We start from the raw sequence: 21,088 nt of genomic DNA on the forward strand, positions 1-21,088 counted from the left end.
GATAGTTTGTTCTAGGTTAAAGCCAACTTGATAAATACGAATGCACGTGTTTACAAACTCCTTCAAGAACAGAATGTGACTAGTACGTCCTATCTACTATAGTAGCGGTTCACATTGATATAGCCGATACAAACCCTTGCGTAGCTTTTGTATTCAAGATGCGCGGTGACAGAGTTTTTTTTATATACAATGGCGTTCGGTGAATTGAATGGAGCGTTGCTGTCATTCATAGATCGCAATGCTCCGTGGACGAAGGCTTTCATTGCGTTTGCATCTCCAACACCATCAAACAGAGGGACGTATATCTCTGAAGTCTAAATTGCATATTTCTCGGAGTGGAACTAGCCAGGGCTATTTGCCTTTGTAGACGAATACCTTACGTGATTTGTGAATGAGGTCGTCAACAAGCAACAGAGTTTGGTCCCTCTGTTGAGGTTACGCCTTCAGCTAGACCTATTACGTGCAGTATGGCCACCGATCTACTTTACAGCGATCAGCCCAATTGAAATTTCTTCTTTATCGCAATATAGCGTAACGTAATATTTTGTAGAACCATTATGCCCCTTGTTGTTAGTCCAAAAACAAGACTTAAAACAAAATCATATAATGAGTTGATTTCATTTTCATCCTGTTCGGTGCGATTTGCCTTACTCGACCTCGCACTGAGGTTGAACTCCGGAGATCTTCTATAATGCTTAGATTAAGCTTTCTAAAAGACAGGCTCATGCCCAAAGCCAGCTTTCACTTCGTTCTGGCGTGAGCGAATCTGAAATCTATTCAAAGTTAGTACTGCTAGATCGAACAGGCGATCGCATGGTGTTAGCCAATCCAGTACCCACGGCGACTTCTAGAATAATTGCTGTTATTCCGCCTTATTTCCCAAGTCTTCTTCGACAATCCCGCCAAATTTCATAGCATTCGATTTTGCATTATTCCAAATGTTTGGGCCGTGTGTTTGTATTAGAGGGAACGTTCGAAAACTATTAAAGACAACTTGCCATTCATATTTACTTCGCATAACCCGGCGTGGGTGCTATGTTAAAGAGTGGTGGTCACCATCAGGTTTGGGCCTCTTATAATATAAAATAATGGCTTAGTGCATTCTAAAAGGATCTTAAAGTGTACAAGGGAATATCGATTTTTCGTCATGTCACGTTTAAAATGGGGCTAACTACGTTATAAAATTTACATTTCACTTTTGCTTAAGTTTAATTGCACGAAAAAAAACTATAGTATTGAAGGCTTGACACGGCTTAGTGGACAATAGGAGTGGCATTGTTTCTCTATAGCTTTGTACGTCTGAATGGCCCTATAATGACGTCCTCTTCACAGTGCAATGAAACTTGCTACCACCTTTATGTGCTCAGGCATGTTCCTTAAATACTGCCTGACCTCGAGTAGCCGACGATCCTACAGCAGGACCTGAGCAATTGTGGGGAAGTTTTGGGACTCTGCCCTTAAAAAGTGACATTTTAAGATGTAGATTAAATCGATTTGGTACGCGAGAGACCGGATTGTACCTTCGAACAGTTCGATCATAATACTACTAGTACCCGAGACGAGTCAGGTACGAGCTAGTAACTGGCAGGTACGAAAAAAAGCATTTTGAGAGCAAAATCATCTATATAACGTAGCGAATGTTTTCGTTTCATCTCTATAGTATTGCTACTCAGTGTAAGGGACAGATTCGCTTGGGAACATTATTAAAATCTTAATGGATTGTCAAAAGAACCATAATCTCGTTACGATGTGTCCATCGTGCACGTACATACACACTAACTTTAATGCAAGAGTGTGAATTTGTCTTAATTTGCCAATATGTTATTTATACGTAATAAACGTAAAGTTAGGGTGTCCTCCTGTACATAAAAGCACCTCTCCTTATGCTACGATAGCATATTTTAAAATATTTGTAGAGGTCATTACACTAATATCGATAGTTCGTTTGAAAAATGACACGGAAACGTTTGAAAAGTTTCGCTACCCCAATGTCTCACTCCTTCCATTTAGGCGGTCATTAACTTTGGGTAACCTACAGCCTAGACGTACAGGAGCACGTACGTATAGGCCCATAGATCGATTATATAGTCATTATAACAATCTGAACATTAGTGGCTGCTTCTAAATCAGACAAGCCTATTCGTCACCATCGTAAGGATGGAGTGCATACGCATACACTGTCCTACCTTGACGTTAGAAAAATTGGGAGTGTAATCTCAGGGTGCTTTGCTAAAAGGGTCTATGACTTCACGCTAACTATTGACTAATTGTTAGTTTATTGAGTTATTAATTTGCGATCGATGATGGCTCGACTCGATTCACGGCAATAGACAAACTAAACAATGTATAATATAACCCGATGTCAAAAAAACAGAAGCCAAAACCACATAACAACAGCTGTCAGTACTACTACTGAGGTTGCATGATGCGGTGTTATTGTACATTGGATACATTCATACATACAAGGGAAAAACACTTACTTACAAGGGAAAATAATTAATCGAGCCAGGAGTGAAAAGCCTACATCAACTGAAGTAACTGAAGATTCCGTGAACGATCTTGCATTAGGTTTGATTAACAGGAGCAACGTTTGTCTTATCTCGCTTACCTATTTTCACCTAAAAGAGGAGAAATATGTACGAATTCGTATGTGGATCTCTACGGTTTGAGCTTGTTTCTATCTGAGGCTTTTAAAACTTGTTTATAATGAAACACAACTGAACAAGTATGGCTCTTTATTAGTTATGCATATCTGTGCAACGTTTCTACGTATAACGTCTTGCTTTGGCGGCACAGCGTTTTTGCTTTTCAAATATGGCACTTCATTCGAAACGAGTCAACCCATTGCAAGAATCTAATATGCTATGTAAGCTGAATCCTTCTGTGCATCTTTTGTTATGTTTGAATGGCTGTTATCGTGTGCATGTTTAGAGGCGCATTTATTTACTTTATGCGTAGAGATTTTTTTCTTGTTTACTCCTAGTACTTGCTGTAGAGGTGCTTAAAACATTATCATATGTTCGTTGGGTAACAAAAGCCTTACAAAAGCGTCTACGACGGACATACAACAACATACGTTCGCAGCTAGAGAAGTTAGGCTAGAGCTAGTTCAGCACTCAACGGATCTACCGGAGCACCTATAGGCCGAGCCTAAACTATACTCAGTATTTGACTAGAATTTTCTATTCCAAGAGATGGTAGTTCCTTTTGCTTGGGTTCCAATATTGAATTTAATGGAAAAAAAATGCCAGTGAATCAAAGGGTTCGTCTAGCTAACAGGCTGGTATTATTAGCTGGAGGGACTAAAATCATCAACGGCACTGAGAAGGCAGCTTTCTTTTATACGTCGAATATGTCGAAAAGACGTGCAACGAAGCTTGTCTGCCCAAATGAGATTGATTTGTTAGAATTAACAGCGTCGATAAGTGTTTCATCTCTTTAACTAGCGTCACAGAACGTATGATTTACAATTCTATCGCTTCGACTTTTTCGAGGCTTCAATTCATGTATCGCAAAGACAGATCTATCTGCTCCATTGTCTCTATTTGAAGTACTGGATAGAAGCCGTTCGCTGTCAATGGACAAACCCCTGTCGATGCCATAATCTACACAGATTTTAAAAGCACTTCGATATGATGGCACATGGGATTGCCTATGCGATGTTTACTGCTTTCTAGAAATATCGTTGGTCTATCGCTTATCTTTCTGCCTTCACGAGTGTCAAAGATTTTCGTGGCAGAGCTTAAAAATTCGCCTTCCGCAACCAGGTGTCCCTTTAAAGGGTATCGTCAAGAAACTGATCTAAAATGTATTCTGTCTTTTTCTTTTACTAATATAGTCAGGTACATCTCGCGAGCAGATCTGATAGCTGATTATGCTCATAATGTAAAACTAGAAAGGTCTATCATGTGCAGTGAAAATGACGAAATTCGAACGAACTTCTATCTGTATGTCTATGCAATGGCCAGGCTCTGGTGGACGGGGTAGGAGGCGGGGGTAGACTCCTCGGTTCATAGATTTTTTTACTTGATTTGAACAGTGTAGCCCACGAAAGTTGATTGAGCAACGTCCATTGAAGAAATCGCTTACTTCTGGGTATAAATAATGTTTCCACCATGAGAGAATCAGCATTATACAAAATACGAGGAATTGATAAACACCGATTTAGGGTACACTATATTGTAATATTAATGCCGAAGTATCGCGAATGGAAATTATTTCCAAGGAAAAAGACCCGGTTTGATTATATGAGAGATGGTTTCCAGAAGGTCCTCGACTTATGATTACTATTTTGCAGCCCATAACGCGAATTTTCTGTTAGCTGATTTTTAGCAGACCTACTGTACATCTCTGCTAATGTTTGATATATTAACAGTCGTAAATTTTCATTCATTTTCTTCACTATTTCTTGAACCCTTTTCAAATATTTCGCTATTATTTGGGGATTAAACACTATCTCTCTTATCTTTTGTGTTTGTACATAGATAAGCACCAGCAGATTGTCCAGGGAAAACATAGTGACGTTTACAGTTTGCAATGGTATAACGTCATTGTTTGGAACAGGGTTTTTCCCGTAAAAGCTAGCTATCGATGTCAGGCGACCATTACTGTGACACTCTGCAAGCCCCGCGCAGAACACGCGTGGCAATTTTCGTCGACGTTGGTAGCAGTACGGTGATTGATCAGAAAATTCAAGGAGCCTATTCCGCTTGTAGATCAAATGAGACCAGAAAAATCACGGACCGTACGAACACGTCAGAGCATTACTGCGGTATAGGCCAATATGTATCCCCATCTAAAGCAAAGCGGTGGTTAACATCTTGCCTTATCGAGAAGCACTCTGCGGCACATTTCGGATCAGGAGTTGCATCCTATTCCTATGGGGTACAGTCGTTCAAGCTTAGGTTCAGGACCTTCAAAAGCACCGTTCTGCTCAATCACATGCTGCGGACAGGGCTCGTTCTGTCAACTTCGTTAATTATACCATCCTAGAAGGGAAGATATAATCAAAGAAATGAACTCAAGAAATCAAAGAATGAAGTTCATTTTTAGCTGAATAGCAATTAAATTAAACAAAGCTCTCACCGAGGGCTAAGAGAACCTAGATCGACGTCAGAGGATTTTTTGTCACACTACACGAAAGAAATTAACCTGTTTGGGTTCATGTTTCCAGGCCGGCTGACCTTGTTTCGAGCGACAACCCCGATTTATTTTATGTAATCCTCCATGGTCGGTTCCTATGGGGCTGTATCAAGAACAGCAGATAATCTCAAAAACAAATCAGGATCTATAACTGCATATTCTTGAAGTTATTGACAAAATTGGTGCTAAACTATATAAAATCATAATATTATAAAACAGATCGAATTGTTACAGATGGACTACTTTCGTTGTGTAACGCAAATTAGCTATGGCCTAAACTAGCGCATTAAAAAAAACGCGAACAAAGAATAGCTTTTGTTTTTCTGTCGAGGAGCGTTGAAGTAGAGTACCTTTAGCTTTTGAGCCATCCTTTGTTGTTATTGTTATTACCCTGAAGTATGTATATTTCACGTACGTCTATAGTTTATGCACAATGGACAACAGGATAGAGGAATATGAAGGTGACAAGTAATAATTCCCCACTAGGATTTTATTTCTCGCTCAAATAATGCTCAATAGTATACGTAATACGTTACTGGCATCTATTTTTTGGACCTTCTATAAAAAGGGGCAGTTTTAAACGATTAAATCCAAATACACATTATTGAGAGAACAAAAATGATTACAGGGTACAGCACCTGAATTTGGACAAACTCCCGATAGGCTTTTTGTTGTTTTTCTTATTTTACCTTTGTTTTTTCTCCATCTTTGATACTTAAATAGGCTTTCTTTTTTTCTAAAATAAAAAAAAGCTTAGTATGGCGAAAAACAATGCAATTTTTCTGTAATTTTGGTGAAAGTGAGCTATTGTCGATCATTTTTTGATGCTGGACAAATGTCCACCACAATCAAGAACATAATTTTTTGCCCGAATTCAACGGTCTACGTTGTTAGTTTCTAGGTAGCCTTTCAGAAATTCGTGCGTAAGATCTTCGATTGATTTTACATTTAGAGGGCTTAAAAAATATCAGAATAGTTCAAAAAGCCATTGTTTTGGATTGTCCAGATAAGAGCTGTTGTTACTTATCGGCCATCCTGAGTCGTAGAATTTTCCGCACTATTAACCTGCTATCAGCACCAAATTCGATCCCGCTGAAATGTTTTATTTATAGCTTATAGAGTTCATACTTACTACGGCCGCTTGACGCATCGTTGCTTTTCGAAAACGATTTGCAAGTAAATTAAGAAATACTTGAATTATGACCGAATTGAAGCTATTAATAGTATTATATTGTGGTCCTTACGATAGACAAACATGACCGTCAATAATGGCACTTCTAGGGCATACAAGAACTTTCCTTACAACGTTTGCTCAGTCGTAGAAATGAAACACGGACAAAGGCCGCAATTCATGTGCCGCCCCCTGTAATATGTTCACGTTCTCAAACTTTTACTATCACAAATTTTCCTAATCGTTATAATTCAATTAAAAATCAAATGCCCAAGAAAGGCACAGTAAATGTATTTTTACTCGATTTTTAGGTTCTCTGCATACCATTAAAGTGAATTTATTATTTACTTGCTCACTTTTAACCTTTCGACAGATGGTATAGCTAAGCCGTTAAGTATATTTGGACGCGATTGGAAAACCTTAAAATACAGGCTGAAAACTTTAAGCTGGTTTATAAATCCGTCGATATGTACTTCTCAGGAATAAAACCAATCTCTGATTTTTTTTTAATCGATATTGCATTTTGTTACCATTGAAAATAAGCCAGGCTTTATTCAAGGGTTTTGTGATATCGTGACGCAAAGTTTTACGAAATGATTTAGGCTTAAAGAGCTTAGAGCTTTATCAAATGGATGCAAAAAGTCACTTCTGATTTTTTCTAATTATTTATACAATAATTAGCTCTTTCTGTTTTCGACTCACAAGTGTTTATCGTAAAAGCAAATTATCCAAGTAACTTGTGATGGTTAACCTTTTTGAGACGCTTTGCGATAGAAGACGTTGTCACCTTCTTATAATGTCAAAATAACGCTTTCCAAATGACCCCTCGCTTAAAATGATCAAGCCAAAATTGGAACGTTGAAATTCGCAGAACTGAACAGTACCGATATGTTTCGCTTCTAGAGCCAAAGCAGTATGACCCCCCTGCTGCAGAGATAATGTTTCATAAACTAAATTATATCAAATTTAATCAATCTGTTGATTGTTCCTGTCTTGAATATGTGGCACGGACTTGGACATGGAACTGTCAACTGAATTGATTGCATGGAACGTTTAAGTTAATAGTGAAATATATATATATATATGGGTAGTAGAAATATATTTTAGTGACAGAAACACACTTGCCTCTTGCAGTGATGCGTTCTTGATACTTTTACATGAAGTCAATATTTGGACTCTTGCGTTCGGTACCCCCTTGGCATTGTAGCATCAAATTGGTGACCTTAAGTGACCATCTCAAGGTTCCAACTTGGCCTTTGTATGCCTTCATCTTCAGGAGCCGCGGGATGAAGAATTAACTGTTTCTCAAGGATGGCCAAAAGCTAGGCAAGGGTACCCATCCTACTTTATTGGTTACTTTGGGCATTTGCAAACCTTCGAAGGCTAACTTACAGCAGGCCGCTACTTCAAAGAGTAAGATAGTAGTAATTTATTATTAAGAAGCGTTTCTTCTATAAATTTAGGTAAATGATGATAGCTAGCGTTCTTTCGGGGCGGGGCCTTGAGCCAACGTCGGATATCCGTAGACTCAATTTTTCAACAATTTCAGCAATCAGGTACCTCGGCTGCGATTATGCCTCCGTCAGCAGGGTTTGAGTTCTGCTAATCAAATGCTACGATTGAGAAAAAAGATGGTGAACTTTTCCGATGAAAGCAGTCGAGGCGTCCTTTTTCTGCTATGCCAGCTTGAACTTTCGAGGGAGATTGCGTTGTTGGTCACTATCTGAGTACTGTCTATGATCCAACGAAGTACGCGCTTTGAGTGTACCTTCTCTATTTGCTGAGAGAAGTCTATTTTGCAAGCAAGGCATAATGCGAAATGTCGATGTTTCTGTGGCCGAGTATCGGTTTAAAGTTTTGCTGGGTTGTTAAAAGCCACTTAAAATGGTTCGAGATCGTGTGCTTTGTGCGTGGGGTATTATTTATAAAACAAAGATATTATTATTATTACTGAAATATCAGCATAACGGGTAACATTAATAATGATGTCGATCCAAATTCTCATTACCTGTAAATCATAAGAGAACCTTGTGTAAACCCTGCGACACGTATATACTCTTTTTAGTGTAGAAAATGCCTAGAATCGTATGCGTCGTTCTAGCATAGAACGTTTTATAAAAAAAAAAAAAAAAAAAACGTAAAATATTTTACTTCTTCGTTTGTTCGTTCATTGATATATTCAAAGTATCGCGCATTGCTGAAAATGCAGCCGTGTATAAGTTGAGAAGTGAGAAAATTGAAAACAAATAGAACTTTTCACCGACAGCTTCATTGGTAAAACTACCAACATGCCATAACAATTCTTATTAATTATGTAAGTTGTTTTAACATAACATATGGGCTAAAGCGGCTTGACACGCGGAAATTGAAATCTTATTCATTGCAAGTCGACAGAAAAAATTATTGTTGTTGGACAGAGTCTTCGTTCAAAAATTGTTCGAAGGTTAAAGTAATTAAAGAGGAAGAACAGAATTGCTTTAAAACTGGTCCTTCTCTACGTCAAGGTTATCAGTTTTCCGCCCTCCGAAGCCCATCTATCCGCTTCGAATTTATTGACGGGGTTACCAGTAAGATCCTGAGATAGCTGCGGATGGCGTGTTCTCTATACCCCAGTTTAGTATGACTTTCCTTTTTGTAACAGGAAATCGATTTTCCTTTTACGTTCGTTGTAAAGACGTACCAAAACCTTAATGTCTATGTCACTTTTATCAAGGCCGTAATGTAACTCCATGTTTAGTCTTTAGACATTCATGCAGTATATCACTTCTAATTTTCAATACACGGCGTTGCTAATGGCGTTTTAAGTTACTGATGGTAATCTCCTAATCAGAAAAATGGAACTTACATCACGCCACGCTTATCCCGCGGCCTATGTCCGCTACCGCTCAGTGGGTTTACCCTTGCGGTTATCTGGACCTCCTCGTGACCTCTTCGTGTGTTTATCCGGTGAGATTCCATCGTTTTCGATTTTCGACGCCATCAGGAGTGGCTTTCACGAGTCCGGGGCAACAAGCCCACACAGCTGTGCCTCCCGTCGTCCTGAGGTACATTCTGTTGTCATGGTGATACCCGTAGCAATCTACGGGCGCTTGCTTTGGTAAGTAGGGTCGATTCTCCTTTTCTCCCAGCGGTGGACTCGTAGATTCTTGATTAACGCGGTAGGGAGGAACGTACTTTCGTGGCTTCCTGCGCGCAACCGCGCACATATTACGTCTAATCCATATCCTCCTGTCGGAAAAATAGCACGCTATTTGCTGGCGTACAGTTTTGTTCACGCTTGGGTGGGCCCGATCACAAGTCGAAAATAGCAGGCTGCTTTTGGCAGCACTGCGAGCTCAGACTGACCTGATACTGCGTGTCTTCGACCAATGGATCATCTAGCCTTTCCGCATCGTCTCTCGAGGACTGGTTAGTTTCTAACTGTGTCATGATTGACATAATGAGGATGGTATTTTAACTGTATACTATATGAGTTGGCGGATTCCGAGCATGGTCTTCGAGTTTTACAGTCTCGACATAACTGGAACCTACTACACTGGTTAGCCTTGCCTTGACAACCGCAATCTGGGCGCTGCGAACCAATATACCCTTTCAGGGTCCTTATAAATGCTGAATCAATACAAATAATAATTGCTTAGTGTATACGGTATCTGGGTTTCCGCTTCATAGAACGTCAAAACAGATGAAAATTATCGTAACTCCACTTTGTTCTGAGCGCCCATTCGAGTTCCGCCGTAGGGTCGGTTGTTGGTATGTCGTTAGATTAACGATTAGTCATTTCGTATTCCTGTCACAGTTCTTCATATAAACCCACTTACTTATTAGTTCTAGTTAGGTCATCTTCGTTTTCTAATGTGACGGTAAAATATGTTTGCTCTGATACTTTATCTGTTTAACTATTTATACATCAGAATTTCTGTCTCAAATTGTGTTGTATGCTGTGTGCTCCCTCTCGTCTAGTAGTGCAAATTTTTGGGCCAAGATGGTTCCCAACGCTTCTTTGTCGATCTGGAAAATCTTAGATTGTCTCAGGACAAAACTAAGTGACTCGCTTGCATGGCCACGTTGTTTGAAAAACCCAGATTTGTTTGAGAAGCAATGTAGAATGACAGCTCCAAAAAACATATCGACCATCCTTTGCACCTACGATAATCAGTAATGTTAGACAGAGTTACGGTAGACACGAAGCCCTACTCTAACTAGATGATAAAACCCTAATGACAAGTTTTAAACTCACCAAACACTATTGGCCTGTACAGAATTCCGAAGCAACTCAACCTCAAGTTGATCTGGATCGTCAAACACTTACCACGTTCAGATTCAAAATGATCATGGTGTACATATGTGATTCGCTTTGTATTTTCTTGGGTGACGTTATTGATTTGAATCAGTTAACTTGAAACATTGGTTTGCCTTGACAGAAACGTTTACGGGCTTATAACCTACATAAAGCTCACGTTTATACGACAATTCTTTCGACTAAAATTGTAGCTGAAACTTGCTTGATCTATCAGATTTGTTCCATTTGCTGCGCATACATTGAAAAAGTAAGGCCTAACTTTCCTATGTTTCTCATTCACTTGTAATGGTCGAAAGTCTGACTACAAGCGTCGATACGTAATCTCACCTACCTATTGTTTATCTTTGGAGTCATGATGCGTTTTATATTATCAGCTTCATTAATATACCTAATATATCCAAGTGTACGTTTCAGTAATGTTCTTCACGGATACTTCGCGTTGATTTACAGAAGCAAGCTTCGGAGTTCAAAAAGCCATAACCTGTCTTACCAAAACTGTGCAAGCAATTCCTTTGAAGGCGTGCTGTTGTTCTTCTCTAGACCTATTTCCTGTGATATAATTGACGTCTTATCTCGGTGTAGACTGTTCTATGCCTTCCGAACCGTTCTTGAGGAACGCGAGCAACCTAATAGCAGACTGTGGAACGTGTTGGGCGAGACGCTTTAACGTAAGCGTCCATACAGCGTGTTGGGGGAGTGACTTGACAACAGTCCCACTTTAGCCAACAGACAACACTTTAGCTAGTCTGATTTTTATCTTCCATTTCAATTGTCCCATATCTACGATTCCCTAGCGTGGTGTAATCAAAATGTAATATTTTGATCTTTGTCACATTGACATTAAAGGTACTGGTGTGCAGTTTAAAACACTCGATGCTCAGAAGTATTCTTCAGTGTTTTAATAGTCGAACTCCAACGATTTCTATGGAAAACTATAAACGGTGAATCTATAAAAGGCTCCAGTATCTAGTTAAAAAGCAACTAGTTCTGCCTTTCTGTTGTTTGCGGATCTACGTTTGTTGTTCAAACGTTGACTATATACATCATCAAATATTAAAAGTCTTTTTTTTCGGGTGGTAAAGTTACACTATTGGCCATTTCTACCATTTCTAAAAAGTGATCGTAATAAAACTACGATTGGTACCGATGTCATATATTCTACTATTGTATAACTCGTGCAAAATGTTCACGATCCACTTTGTTGTTGATGTTCATAGACAGAAGCTTGATAATTAGTACGCTTTTTACGTCCATGCTCACGTAGAATGTTCATATAACCATTCTAACACACCTACGGACGATATACAGTGTTATCTATTCCCTGAATGAGTCAACAAACAGCTGCGAAGTTATTTCAATCTTCTATCGAAATGTTTCTTTCCAGATTAGGCGGCTTTCTAACTAGATCAGTAAACGAACAAAAATATCGCAACTGGACTTAGCAAAACCTTTCAAGCCATTTTCGTAAAGCTAGGCTAACAATAAGGCACAGGCCATGAGCGGTTCTATGTTGACCCAGTTGGCCTTAAATTGTATCCCTATCTCCAAAGTAAGTACGTTTTGCTTTGAGAGAATTAGATAGAATGTTAAGCTTCGAGAGATGTTTGTACGGTCCCTCAATTTGGCCTTATGATTTCGGTTGTTAGTTATAATATTTACCAAATTTCATTTATCATTAGTCGGTCAAGGATGGTCAGGCATAGCGAACAGGATTGCCAGACAATAGTTCAGGCTTGATTTTTTATTCATCTTTCATTGAAACCATTTCAGCAGTTAGACAATGAGCACTGCGATGTATGCAGCTGCGTGTAATACCGTCTTTTGGCATAATGCGTCGCCGCTGATGTTTTCATTTGCATATACTCCCCCCCATTGCTACTCCCATTAGACAAACAGACGTACCCTGCCTAGGCGCAGCTGGTCCGTCACATGTGTACTATGTAAAAAGCATGTTTGCATTTATTTACATTTCAATATATGATGCACGACCTATTATATTATGTTATGCAATACTTCGAGCCGCTAATTAGAAGCGTTAGTAAATGTATGCTATATATATACAGGAACAGCTATCTTGTGTGGAGCAACTTCACAGTGACGCCAACAAAGAACAACTGAATATATTTGCATACATCCTTCTTTACTCCAGATATTACCCATAACACAATACTTTACGTACGTACAACGTCAGCAGAGCGGGGTTCCTGGGCGTTATTAGTGGCAGTATAGCTTTTGCTTATTTTTTCGCGTACATCTGGTATCTCTAAAGGGCGGCACGGCCATCTGCTGATCGTCCGTCAACCAAGAAGCCCCGGGCTATCTGCGAAGGAGATCTGTCAGCAGAACACTATTTGGTGCAGCATATGGGCTGGTGGCATAATTTTCTACAACAAAACTGCTATAACAGATCCGTGAACTCCGCTTTCTATCAAAACATGATTTCAGGTCTTCTTTTACCCCAAATAGTTGAAAAAACCAGAAAGGGGTCTACTTCTCGGCTTAACATATACCGTACCCGCACTATTAGGAAATCGCTTCGGTGAGCAACTAATCTCCAGGCGGTGTGATGTCGCATAGCTTCCTAAGTAATATGACATACTTGATCTTTTTTTATGGGAGTACCTAAAAAGCGAGGTGTTCTAGGACGATCCACGGACAGCGGACGACTCTAAGGAAAATATACGTGCCACCATTGTAGAGATAGGACCAGATGTATGCGACAAAGTAGCCATAAAGTGGATGAAGCCGACCGCTGTCACGATGAGAGCCAAGGCAGCGCACGTTACTGACATTATAGGTGAGCAGAGCATATAAATGTTTAAACTTTATAATAATAATAATAGAGACACATGTTTATAGGCACACTTGAGTATTTCCTTGTTTTCGATTTACTCCGGACGACGCAGCTGTCTTCGTATTAACTTTTTTCTAAATAGATACGATATATAAAAACAATATACACTTCTGTTAAAAAATATAAAGGCTGTTTTATCAATACACGCTGCTCAATGAACAAGGTAATAACCGTCACTCATATTATATTAGATACTTCTGCAATAAAAAATATCTTTAACTTTTAGGTAAATCCAACAATTCGAATATTCTCAGAAACGATGAAAGGCATGGTTCCGAAACATATGACGATGATGGCAACTTCTGTCGAATATTTTGCTATTTTATAAAGGTTGTAACCTCTCAGCAACAAATTCACTTTACAATCGCATAGAAATCCCAATTTTCGCCGTTCCGTGCTTTGTCGTGCCACAAAATGTTCCTTTTGGCCGAGTTGATTTTCTGTCACTCATCCAATTTCTATGTGATTTTAGAAAAATCTATTTTTGTTTTACCGTTAAATCGAACCCCTCATCAACATGCACGTATGCATTTAGATCGGTCTGTAAAAATCTTAATTCAGGATCACAAACGGTTTCTATCGCCGCATCATTCCGTCTATCTGGCTCCTGATAATACCAGAGGCATCATGAACCGCTAGTTGTACAATCCGTTGATTATCTCCTGCTTGCAATGTTCTTAATTAGGACAATTAACTCAGATTATATGTGCGGATTGAAGTGTGGTTGAAGAAACACGAGTGACTGGTTTTGACACTTCTTCATAACGTAAAAGGAAGACAGAGTAGAGGTCATAGCGAATGGCTTTTCACTCCCCTGTTCCCCAGCCGACGTAACCTCCGTTAGACTATGAAGCCGCTGACGGTATGATATCGTTTTTAACATACGAGGTCTCATACGAGATGAATTGCAATGCTGAATTAGCATGGTTACCAATTTCCTTCACGTTCAGATACACTAAATGTGTTAAAGGGCTAGTAGTTACAGCAAATACCATCAAGTTAATGATAGTTTACCGACCCATTTTACCAGTATCGAGGTGTAAAATTATTTTGGCTGAAGGACATCAAGAACCTTCAGACCACGCATTACTAATAGTAGACATAATCGGACAATTAACAGACGGCGGGGGGCCTTCCTATGGCTATAAACTAATTGAGCGTCATTGGAAAATAATGAGGCTTAAAGTAAATAGGCCGCTCAATGTTGAATATCATTGCTCAGTTTCTTTTAGTCGATGCTAAGAGACGTGGTTGAATTTGTTAAGAACTGGTAAAAACACTGGGCAAGGAGGCGCCTGGACAAAAACAGCACTTCGTGACTGGTATAGTCTTAAATAACTGGGAGGTTGAAGATCACACAAGAGGTCACTACAGTTCACAGTATTAAACGAAAGAATGAGTTGATTGAACGAGAGACGCTTTTGAGTGAGACAGAGCACAGACAACACGTTTTCTGTCGGTTCATCATGCGATCCTTCGAAGCACGTGTCATCAAATTGTAATATAAACATTAAAGATGAAAAACGAAAGTTAAAAATAACTACTCGCATGTTGACTTACAGATGGGTTGGGATATATGTGTACTCTAGAGACCATTTGCTCGACTACTGCCAGCAAAAAGCCCACCAGGGCCAGACTGTTGCCATTGACGGGAAGCTTACGTGACCGCAGTTTGTTTTTGCGTTTGAGATCCTGAAATATAGTCACCTTATCCGAGAGATTCCATTCGACAATGAATTGTTGTTTTCGCCACGTGCCTCTATCCAATAAACCCCTAGCGCTCTAGCCCTCGCGAAACAGGGATTTGATCCGTGGAAATTGCTTTTCAGTACAATTTCCTTGCCTTCTCTAATAACAATCAATCGGCTCATAATGGTAGATGGCTAAGGACCTGATATAAACACTTACGACATCGCCAACAAGTTCATAGTTGAAAAAGTTAGACTAGTGTAGTCTGCTGCCGTTGAGTCTGACTTCCGACGACTGGCTCGCAGCGCAGTAAGTACTACTAAATCTAATTGCTCATAAACGAATGCTTGGCTTTATACGTAGCACACCTTACATGATTCTAATTCTAGTAAGCAAACACGCCTTCATTGTACTACTATTTCAAGGGGGCACTACGAGGGCGACATATCTGAGTAACTTCATTACATGCTTTGAGCTTTACGTCCAGTATTACCGTTAAACGTTACTTCGTGAAGTAGCATAGTTTCGGATAATCTAACAAGCACGCGTCTTACCTTACACGACGCTCAAATTAAGTATCTATAATGTCCTAGGTTTTCGGTGCGCAACAAATGGCATCGTGATTAAAACAGCAATGATGGAATAAATGAGGGCCTATCAGTGTCCTGTTTAGGGAGTTTCGTGTTAAGCAGCCAAGGTGATTGAACAAAAGCTGAACAGCTCTTGGTGCATGACAGTGTGTGACCTTGCGGCGCCAAAAAAGCAGGAGTCATTTGTCTGAAAAAAAGTCTCTGTCATCTTAGTAGACATTGCTCCCACAGATTGCCGTCTGAACGGCGGAGGGTCATCGACAGAAACGATGCATACTCTGGATATAGAAACTAGGGAAGTTAGAGTTAAATAGTGACTGACGTTTACTCTATTTAATGAATGAACATGTTTATTAGTGACGTGTGCGTACGAGAGTTATCTGTCCGTCTGTAAAAGTGAGCGACGTTCGTATGAGTAACAATGAGAGCATGAACTAAGACAATTGTCATATTTGATACATGCCTAATAAAGCTACTCTCCGATGGCTGTAACGATTTAAAATGATGAAGTCTATAGTAAAGAAAGCGTTCAGGCTCTCGAAGACCTTAACCTTGCATTAAACAGCTTGGACATCATACTGCCAGAATTAGGTGGGCTGAATAGATTTCGGCCCTAAAATAGTCGACCTGTATCAAAGGTGTCAATAATTTATCAGATTTGACACTCAACGTTATCATATTATGTGTGTGTATATATATATATATATATATATATATATATATATATATATATTATGTGACGTTACATAATCTTAAATAGTTTAGTGATTAGTTAATTAGGAAAATGATGGGAAACAATCAATGTTAAGATTCGGCAATTGAATTCAGGCTAATCCAGCTTTAGAGAAGGTCCGAGAAGCGTAGCGGCACTGAAAGGAAGCTGAAGGAGACACAGATGCGAGCGAAACGTATACTAAGCATAAATCACAAGGCGTCTGGCTAAATCTAATCGAGAACTTAACAAAAATAACAATACAAAATAGTGTTTAGACATTAAATGATCGTTTGAATGAATCAGATACTGCAACGTTATAAGATATCGATCTATGTTATCGAATACGTTATCATCGAAGCTGAAAATAGCACATCTTTCGCAACTTTTAGTCTAGTACAACTATGCCTATACTTCTTATATAACTTCCTGTACATATCCAGCTATTCCCATATCAGTTTTGTCGACTAGGTACCAATCTCTGCATTTTAAGCAGGCCTTGTGAGAACTTATCCGAAATATTAGCAGAACTAACTTTTCCTACACCGACTTTAATTAGTTATTTTCTACCTCAAGAAGTCGGTGAGGAACCCGAGCTAGCATCATAGCCTGGCAAACAACCCGGTAACGAAAAACATTTTCGGATAGAGATAACTGCTCGATTGTTCATAATTTTTCAAGCATTAACAGGCAATGCAAGAGCCGTACTGATTCGTATCCGCGTCACGGAAGTGAAGCCTTCGCTGGAACAGGTTTAGCGACGGAACAGGGGGTAGGTCTGTGTCTACCTAAACATGGTGTGCCAAACACGAGCGTTAGCAGGTCAGCTTATGAGTGTGTACCTAACGCTAACGGTTCGGGCTGGGATCTAAGTTTCTATTTTTCAAGGATTTCAGGGCTCAGTTCGGTCATACACCTGACGCTTCTACCGTTGAGTCACCACCCTCTCTTCCACAGACAGATAATCATTGCATATAGAACTGTAAGAGCAGCGGGAGTGCTTCGATCTACCCATAATCTGACTCAGCTCGTGACGCATAGTCGTGTCATATGCAACGGAACCGAGGCCGTGTTTGGAGCGCGAGACGCTGAGGCGAGCTGAGGAAAATAGACTCCTCGACTGACGAGTCTTTCTCGCGCAAACACCCGGGGAAGCCTCGATTTTGACACCTGCCCATTATTAGGTCTCGCCTGGCGTTTGCTTTCACCGTCAACTTAAAGTATGCGCATAGCAGATTAAGGTCGATTCCCATAACCAGGGATCATAGCAAATTTTGGGTGCAACGATATTTGGAATTAAGTGAAAACAAGTTCCCACTACAGGAATTGCATTTATTTAACGATGCTTTCCGACGCTCGTGCCTTTCCGCTTACTCAACTAAACGATGGCCGATAACAATAAAACAATCTAGAAAATTTTATATTTGTATATGGGTTTATACAGTAGACTCGGCTTATACAATTTGCAAGCAAAGCTCATGTGTGAACTCCAGCCTGGCGTCGTGCTCGAACAGCGGGATAGCTTTAAGCCCAACTATATTCTGATGAATGTTGTTATCTACGCAAACACATATTAATCAATGTATCTATCCCAGTATGCGTAGTCATGCTTCCACAGGCGAGCCTAAAATATGCTGCTGTCTGATAATTTCTACAAAGGCTAGTTCATTATTTATCAGACATTTGCTCGATCGGTACTCGTGTTGGCTCGTCGATTCCTATTTTGTTTCGTCGATATGTATCGTTCCAGAATCCCATGGGAGAATTGTTAGCTATTTCCATAGTTCAAGACGACACCTAGGTACGTTCCTAGGTAAAAATCACTGTATTTATTTTCTAGGAATCTTCTGATTAGATATGATTACATGAAAAATCGAGTCGACTCATAGACCTATTGAATGTCAACTACGACGTTTCATTCGCAGAGATCGGATAGTCCTTATTCATTTCGAGTTTACTATGCCGCAGGCCGTACGTCGCATACAGGATTGTTCCTAGAGTAAATAGATACAAGCAAAGCAAATTGCGAACAAAACAGAAAAAGAGATAATGATAACACCCCTGTTTTAGCAACTTGTTACCCCTCAATGTATGGCGTGTTAGGCGCCCGTGGTTCCACACAACACAAATAACAATAATAGACTGCGTCGCTCCTGTTGCCCTCGCTTCCCCGTTTGAAAAACTTCACTTGAAATATACATATGGACATTGTAAAAAGCTATCGAACTGTCAAAAAAAATACCTATTTCACTCTACACATGTGGCTTATTGTCCTAATTAGATTGATTGCCTATAAGGTACAGATTCTACCATGTAGTATATACGAGCGAATAACAACTACATTATGTTGTAGTACCTACATGTTAGCTGACGCACATACATATGTTGTCCTGGAACATATCTAGTACAGGATATAAAGATATACCGTCTGGGCTTTCTGAGAGAGAATGATATTTATAATGACGTTCGACATTTTTTAGTTGGGCAATTATCCAATAGGAATTGCTTTATAAAATCAAAGCTGCAGCAGCAGTAGGGCGCAGCTACTAAAAATACGTTCATCGTGGTCGCATATGGAATCATTTGGAGAAAAATTGGGTTCTTTTGCATACCGCATTGTACAGAGCGCAGTCCGAAAATGCTGACTTGACTTAAGCTGGCTACGGTAACGTGTATGTAAGAAATCTATTAAAATGGAAGTAATATTATATAGCATAGAATTGTTGGCGACAATCTGCGACAGACTGTCTTAACGTTGAACCGTAAGCATCTTTCTCGATTTATCTGGACTATTTCAAGCCGACTTGCTCTACGCTAGGACGATCATATGGGCAGCTAATTCTAAGTCGCACCATTTTGTTCCCGTTTACAACAATCCCTGCCAATATATGTGACTCCCTGTTAAGAGGTGTATCGGGAAAGCAGCGCTTGGGACGTCTGTCGCATATAGTTTCCAAAACAGCACACCCAAAGCAACTTATTGTACACCTACACAACCAGCATCGCCAATAGTTAGCCATAGCTTTTAAGTTTTAGGACTAATAAGGGGCAAGTTTGTTACATTAGATGAGAAGTCAAATCATCTTTACATGGTGTGTAAAGAGCTAAGGTATTCCCGCTGTACATTTACCCAAATGTGAGCGGACATTTTTTAGTGGCCGGGTTAAGCTATTTTATCTTCAAGTGTAAATAATCGTATCGCGGCAAAGAACACGCCACGGAAGCGTAAATAAATCTAACGTGTCGTATATTAAAAGCACTAAAAGGTCGAAAAGAACAAGGTCGGGCAAGGGCGTAATTAACAGCCACATATATCACTGTCTTGAATCTCAACTTTACTTATTATCGGCCTACATAATATACGTTAGTTGTGAACACCTAATCAGCCCTGTCTATATCAACGATATAATGATTGTCTTAGAAGGTGCCATGACTTGTTTAATTCTCAACTGACATGGCCGCCTTCATACAATGCATCTATTGAATTAGCACCTAGGCCCATGTCTATTCTTTCAGTGATTTCTGTCGCTTTTACACAAACAGTTCCAACTAACAGAAAGATAACTTGTTACTGCGGATAGAACCCATCTTTCATTAGAACAAGCCATGACCATTCTCGGCGTATTAGATGAAACTGAGCGGTACGTTAGACTGTTATTTGAGTCTGAGTGCTCGATAAGCTTATAGCCATTTAGGTCAAGGTGAATTAACGTATACAGAAAAGTAGATTCCCTTGTTTTATTTGTCGTTGTAATTGTAACTGTAAGTTACATATTCTGTACACGAAGTAGTCGAAAAAGAAATAAGTCGTAAATTAACAAAAGTAGATTTATCCAAAACAAGATCACGCTTACATCATGCAACAGTGACCCTGAGTCTCGGCTAAAAACATGTCAACAGGGTTAATAAACAAAGTTACTGAGATCTTCTGTCCCGTGCTCCTTATAGCCCCACAAACATATATATATTGGGAGTGTGGGGACTATTCTCTAGAGCGATGGTATTATGTGGCACAGACCTGTTTGGAGGTTATCTGGTCGTAACTTCGTTAAGAGTCTTAGGTCAAGTATAAGCCTCCAGGGATCTCCATAATCTTTTCCTTGGATTTCCATTTACTATCCGGATTTCTTTTTCCATCTATTTCATAAACACAAATAGGCGAAACATAACACTAGCCAGACTACAAGGGCGCAGTTCTGTTACTTCCCATAGAGGAATGTTGAAATTATGAATGCTTCTCCCAAGGTTAGTAGATCTTTTCACTCAGTATAGCCAAACAATAGATCTAATACGTCATGTTATTTGTATCTGTATGCCCGTGCCCCTGTTAGCTGAAATATGCTTGCCTATATTAAGAATAATGATCCGAATTCACTAACATCAATATTTCAATAACAAGAAGCTGACAATTAAATTACTCTGTAAGGCATTTCCGACATTATTATTTCTTTCAAACCTGTATTCCTAATCCTCTATATAATAAAATAAGAGGATCTGCCAACATATTGCCAGTAGTTAAATTGGATTGCCCGTTTCGAAAACTGTCGCCCAGGCCATAGCTCCGGCGGCTAAATCTAACTACTAGTCAATGCCTCTCTTCCGTTATTCTTCCACGCACACATACTTGCAT

The 21,088-nt window shown here is 39.6% G+C and overlaps 2 protein-coding genes across 9 annotated transcripts in view; one reads left to right on the plus strand and one right to left on the minus strand.

Moving 5' to 3' along the window:
- LOC111266310 (secretin receptor) overlaps nucleotides 1–21,088 on the plus strand; it is a 166,282-nt gene that overhangs the window by 112,613 nt on the left and 32,581 nt on the right. Inside the window, exon 16 of one of the 5 annotated variants that reach the window (XM_086970861.1) lies at nucleotides 13,244–16,378. The exons of 3 other annotated variants lie outside the window; for them this stretch is intronic. The gene's annotated coding sequence lies outside the window, so the exon portion shown is untranslated. Of the gene's footprint in view, nucleotides 1–13,243; nucleotides 16,379–21,088 lie in introns of those variants that run through there. One more of the 5 variants, XM_022843690.2, reaches the window with a different exon arrangement.
- Nucleotides 1–21,088, minus strand: part of LOC111266309 (uncharacterized) — an 86,400-nt gene that overhangs the window by 20,901 nt on the left and 44,411 nt on the right. For 3 of the 4 annotated variants that reach the window (XM_022843683.2, XM_022843686.2, XM_022843685.2), the window contains one exon: nucleotides 17,777–18,452. The exons of the other annotated variant lie outside the window; for it this stretch is intronic. In XM_022843683.2, the coding sequence (XP_022699418.1) occupies nucleotides 18,364–18,452 (89 nt within the window). In that variant the 3' untranslated portion in view covers nucleotides 17,777–18,363. Of the gene's footprint in view, nucleotides 1–17,776; nucleotides 18,453–21,088 lie in introns of those variants that run through there. 4 annotated transcript variants of the gene reach the window in all.

Source organism: Varroa jacobsoni, unplaced genomic scaffold (genome assembly GCF_002532875.2).
Source record: "Varroa jacobsoni isolate VJ856 unplaced genomic scaffold, vjacob_1.0 scaffold_1070, whole genome shotgun sequence".
In the NCBI taxonomy this organism is placed as follows: Eukaryota; Metazoa; Arthropoda; class Arachnida; order Mesostigmata; family Varroidae; genus Varroa; species Varroa jacobsoni.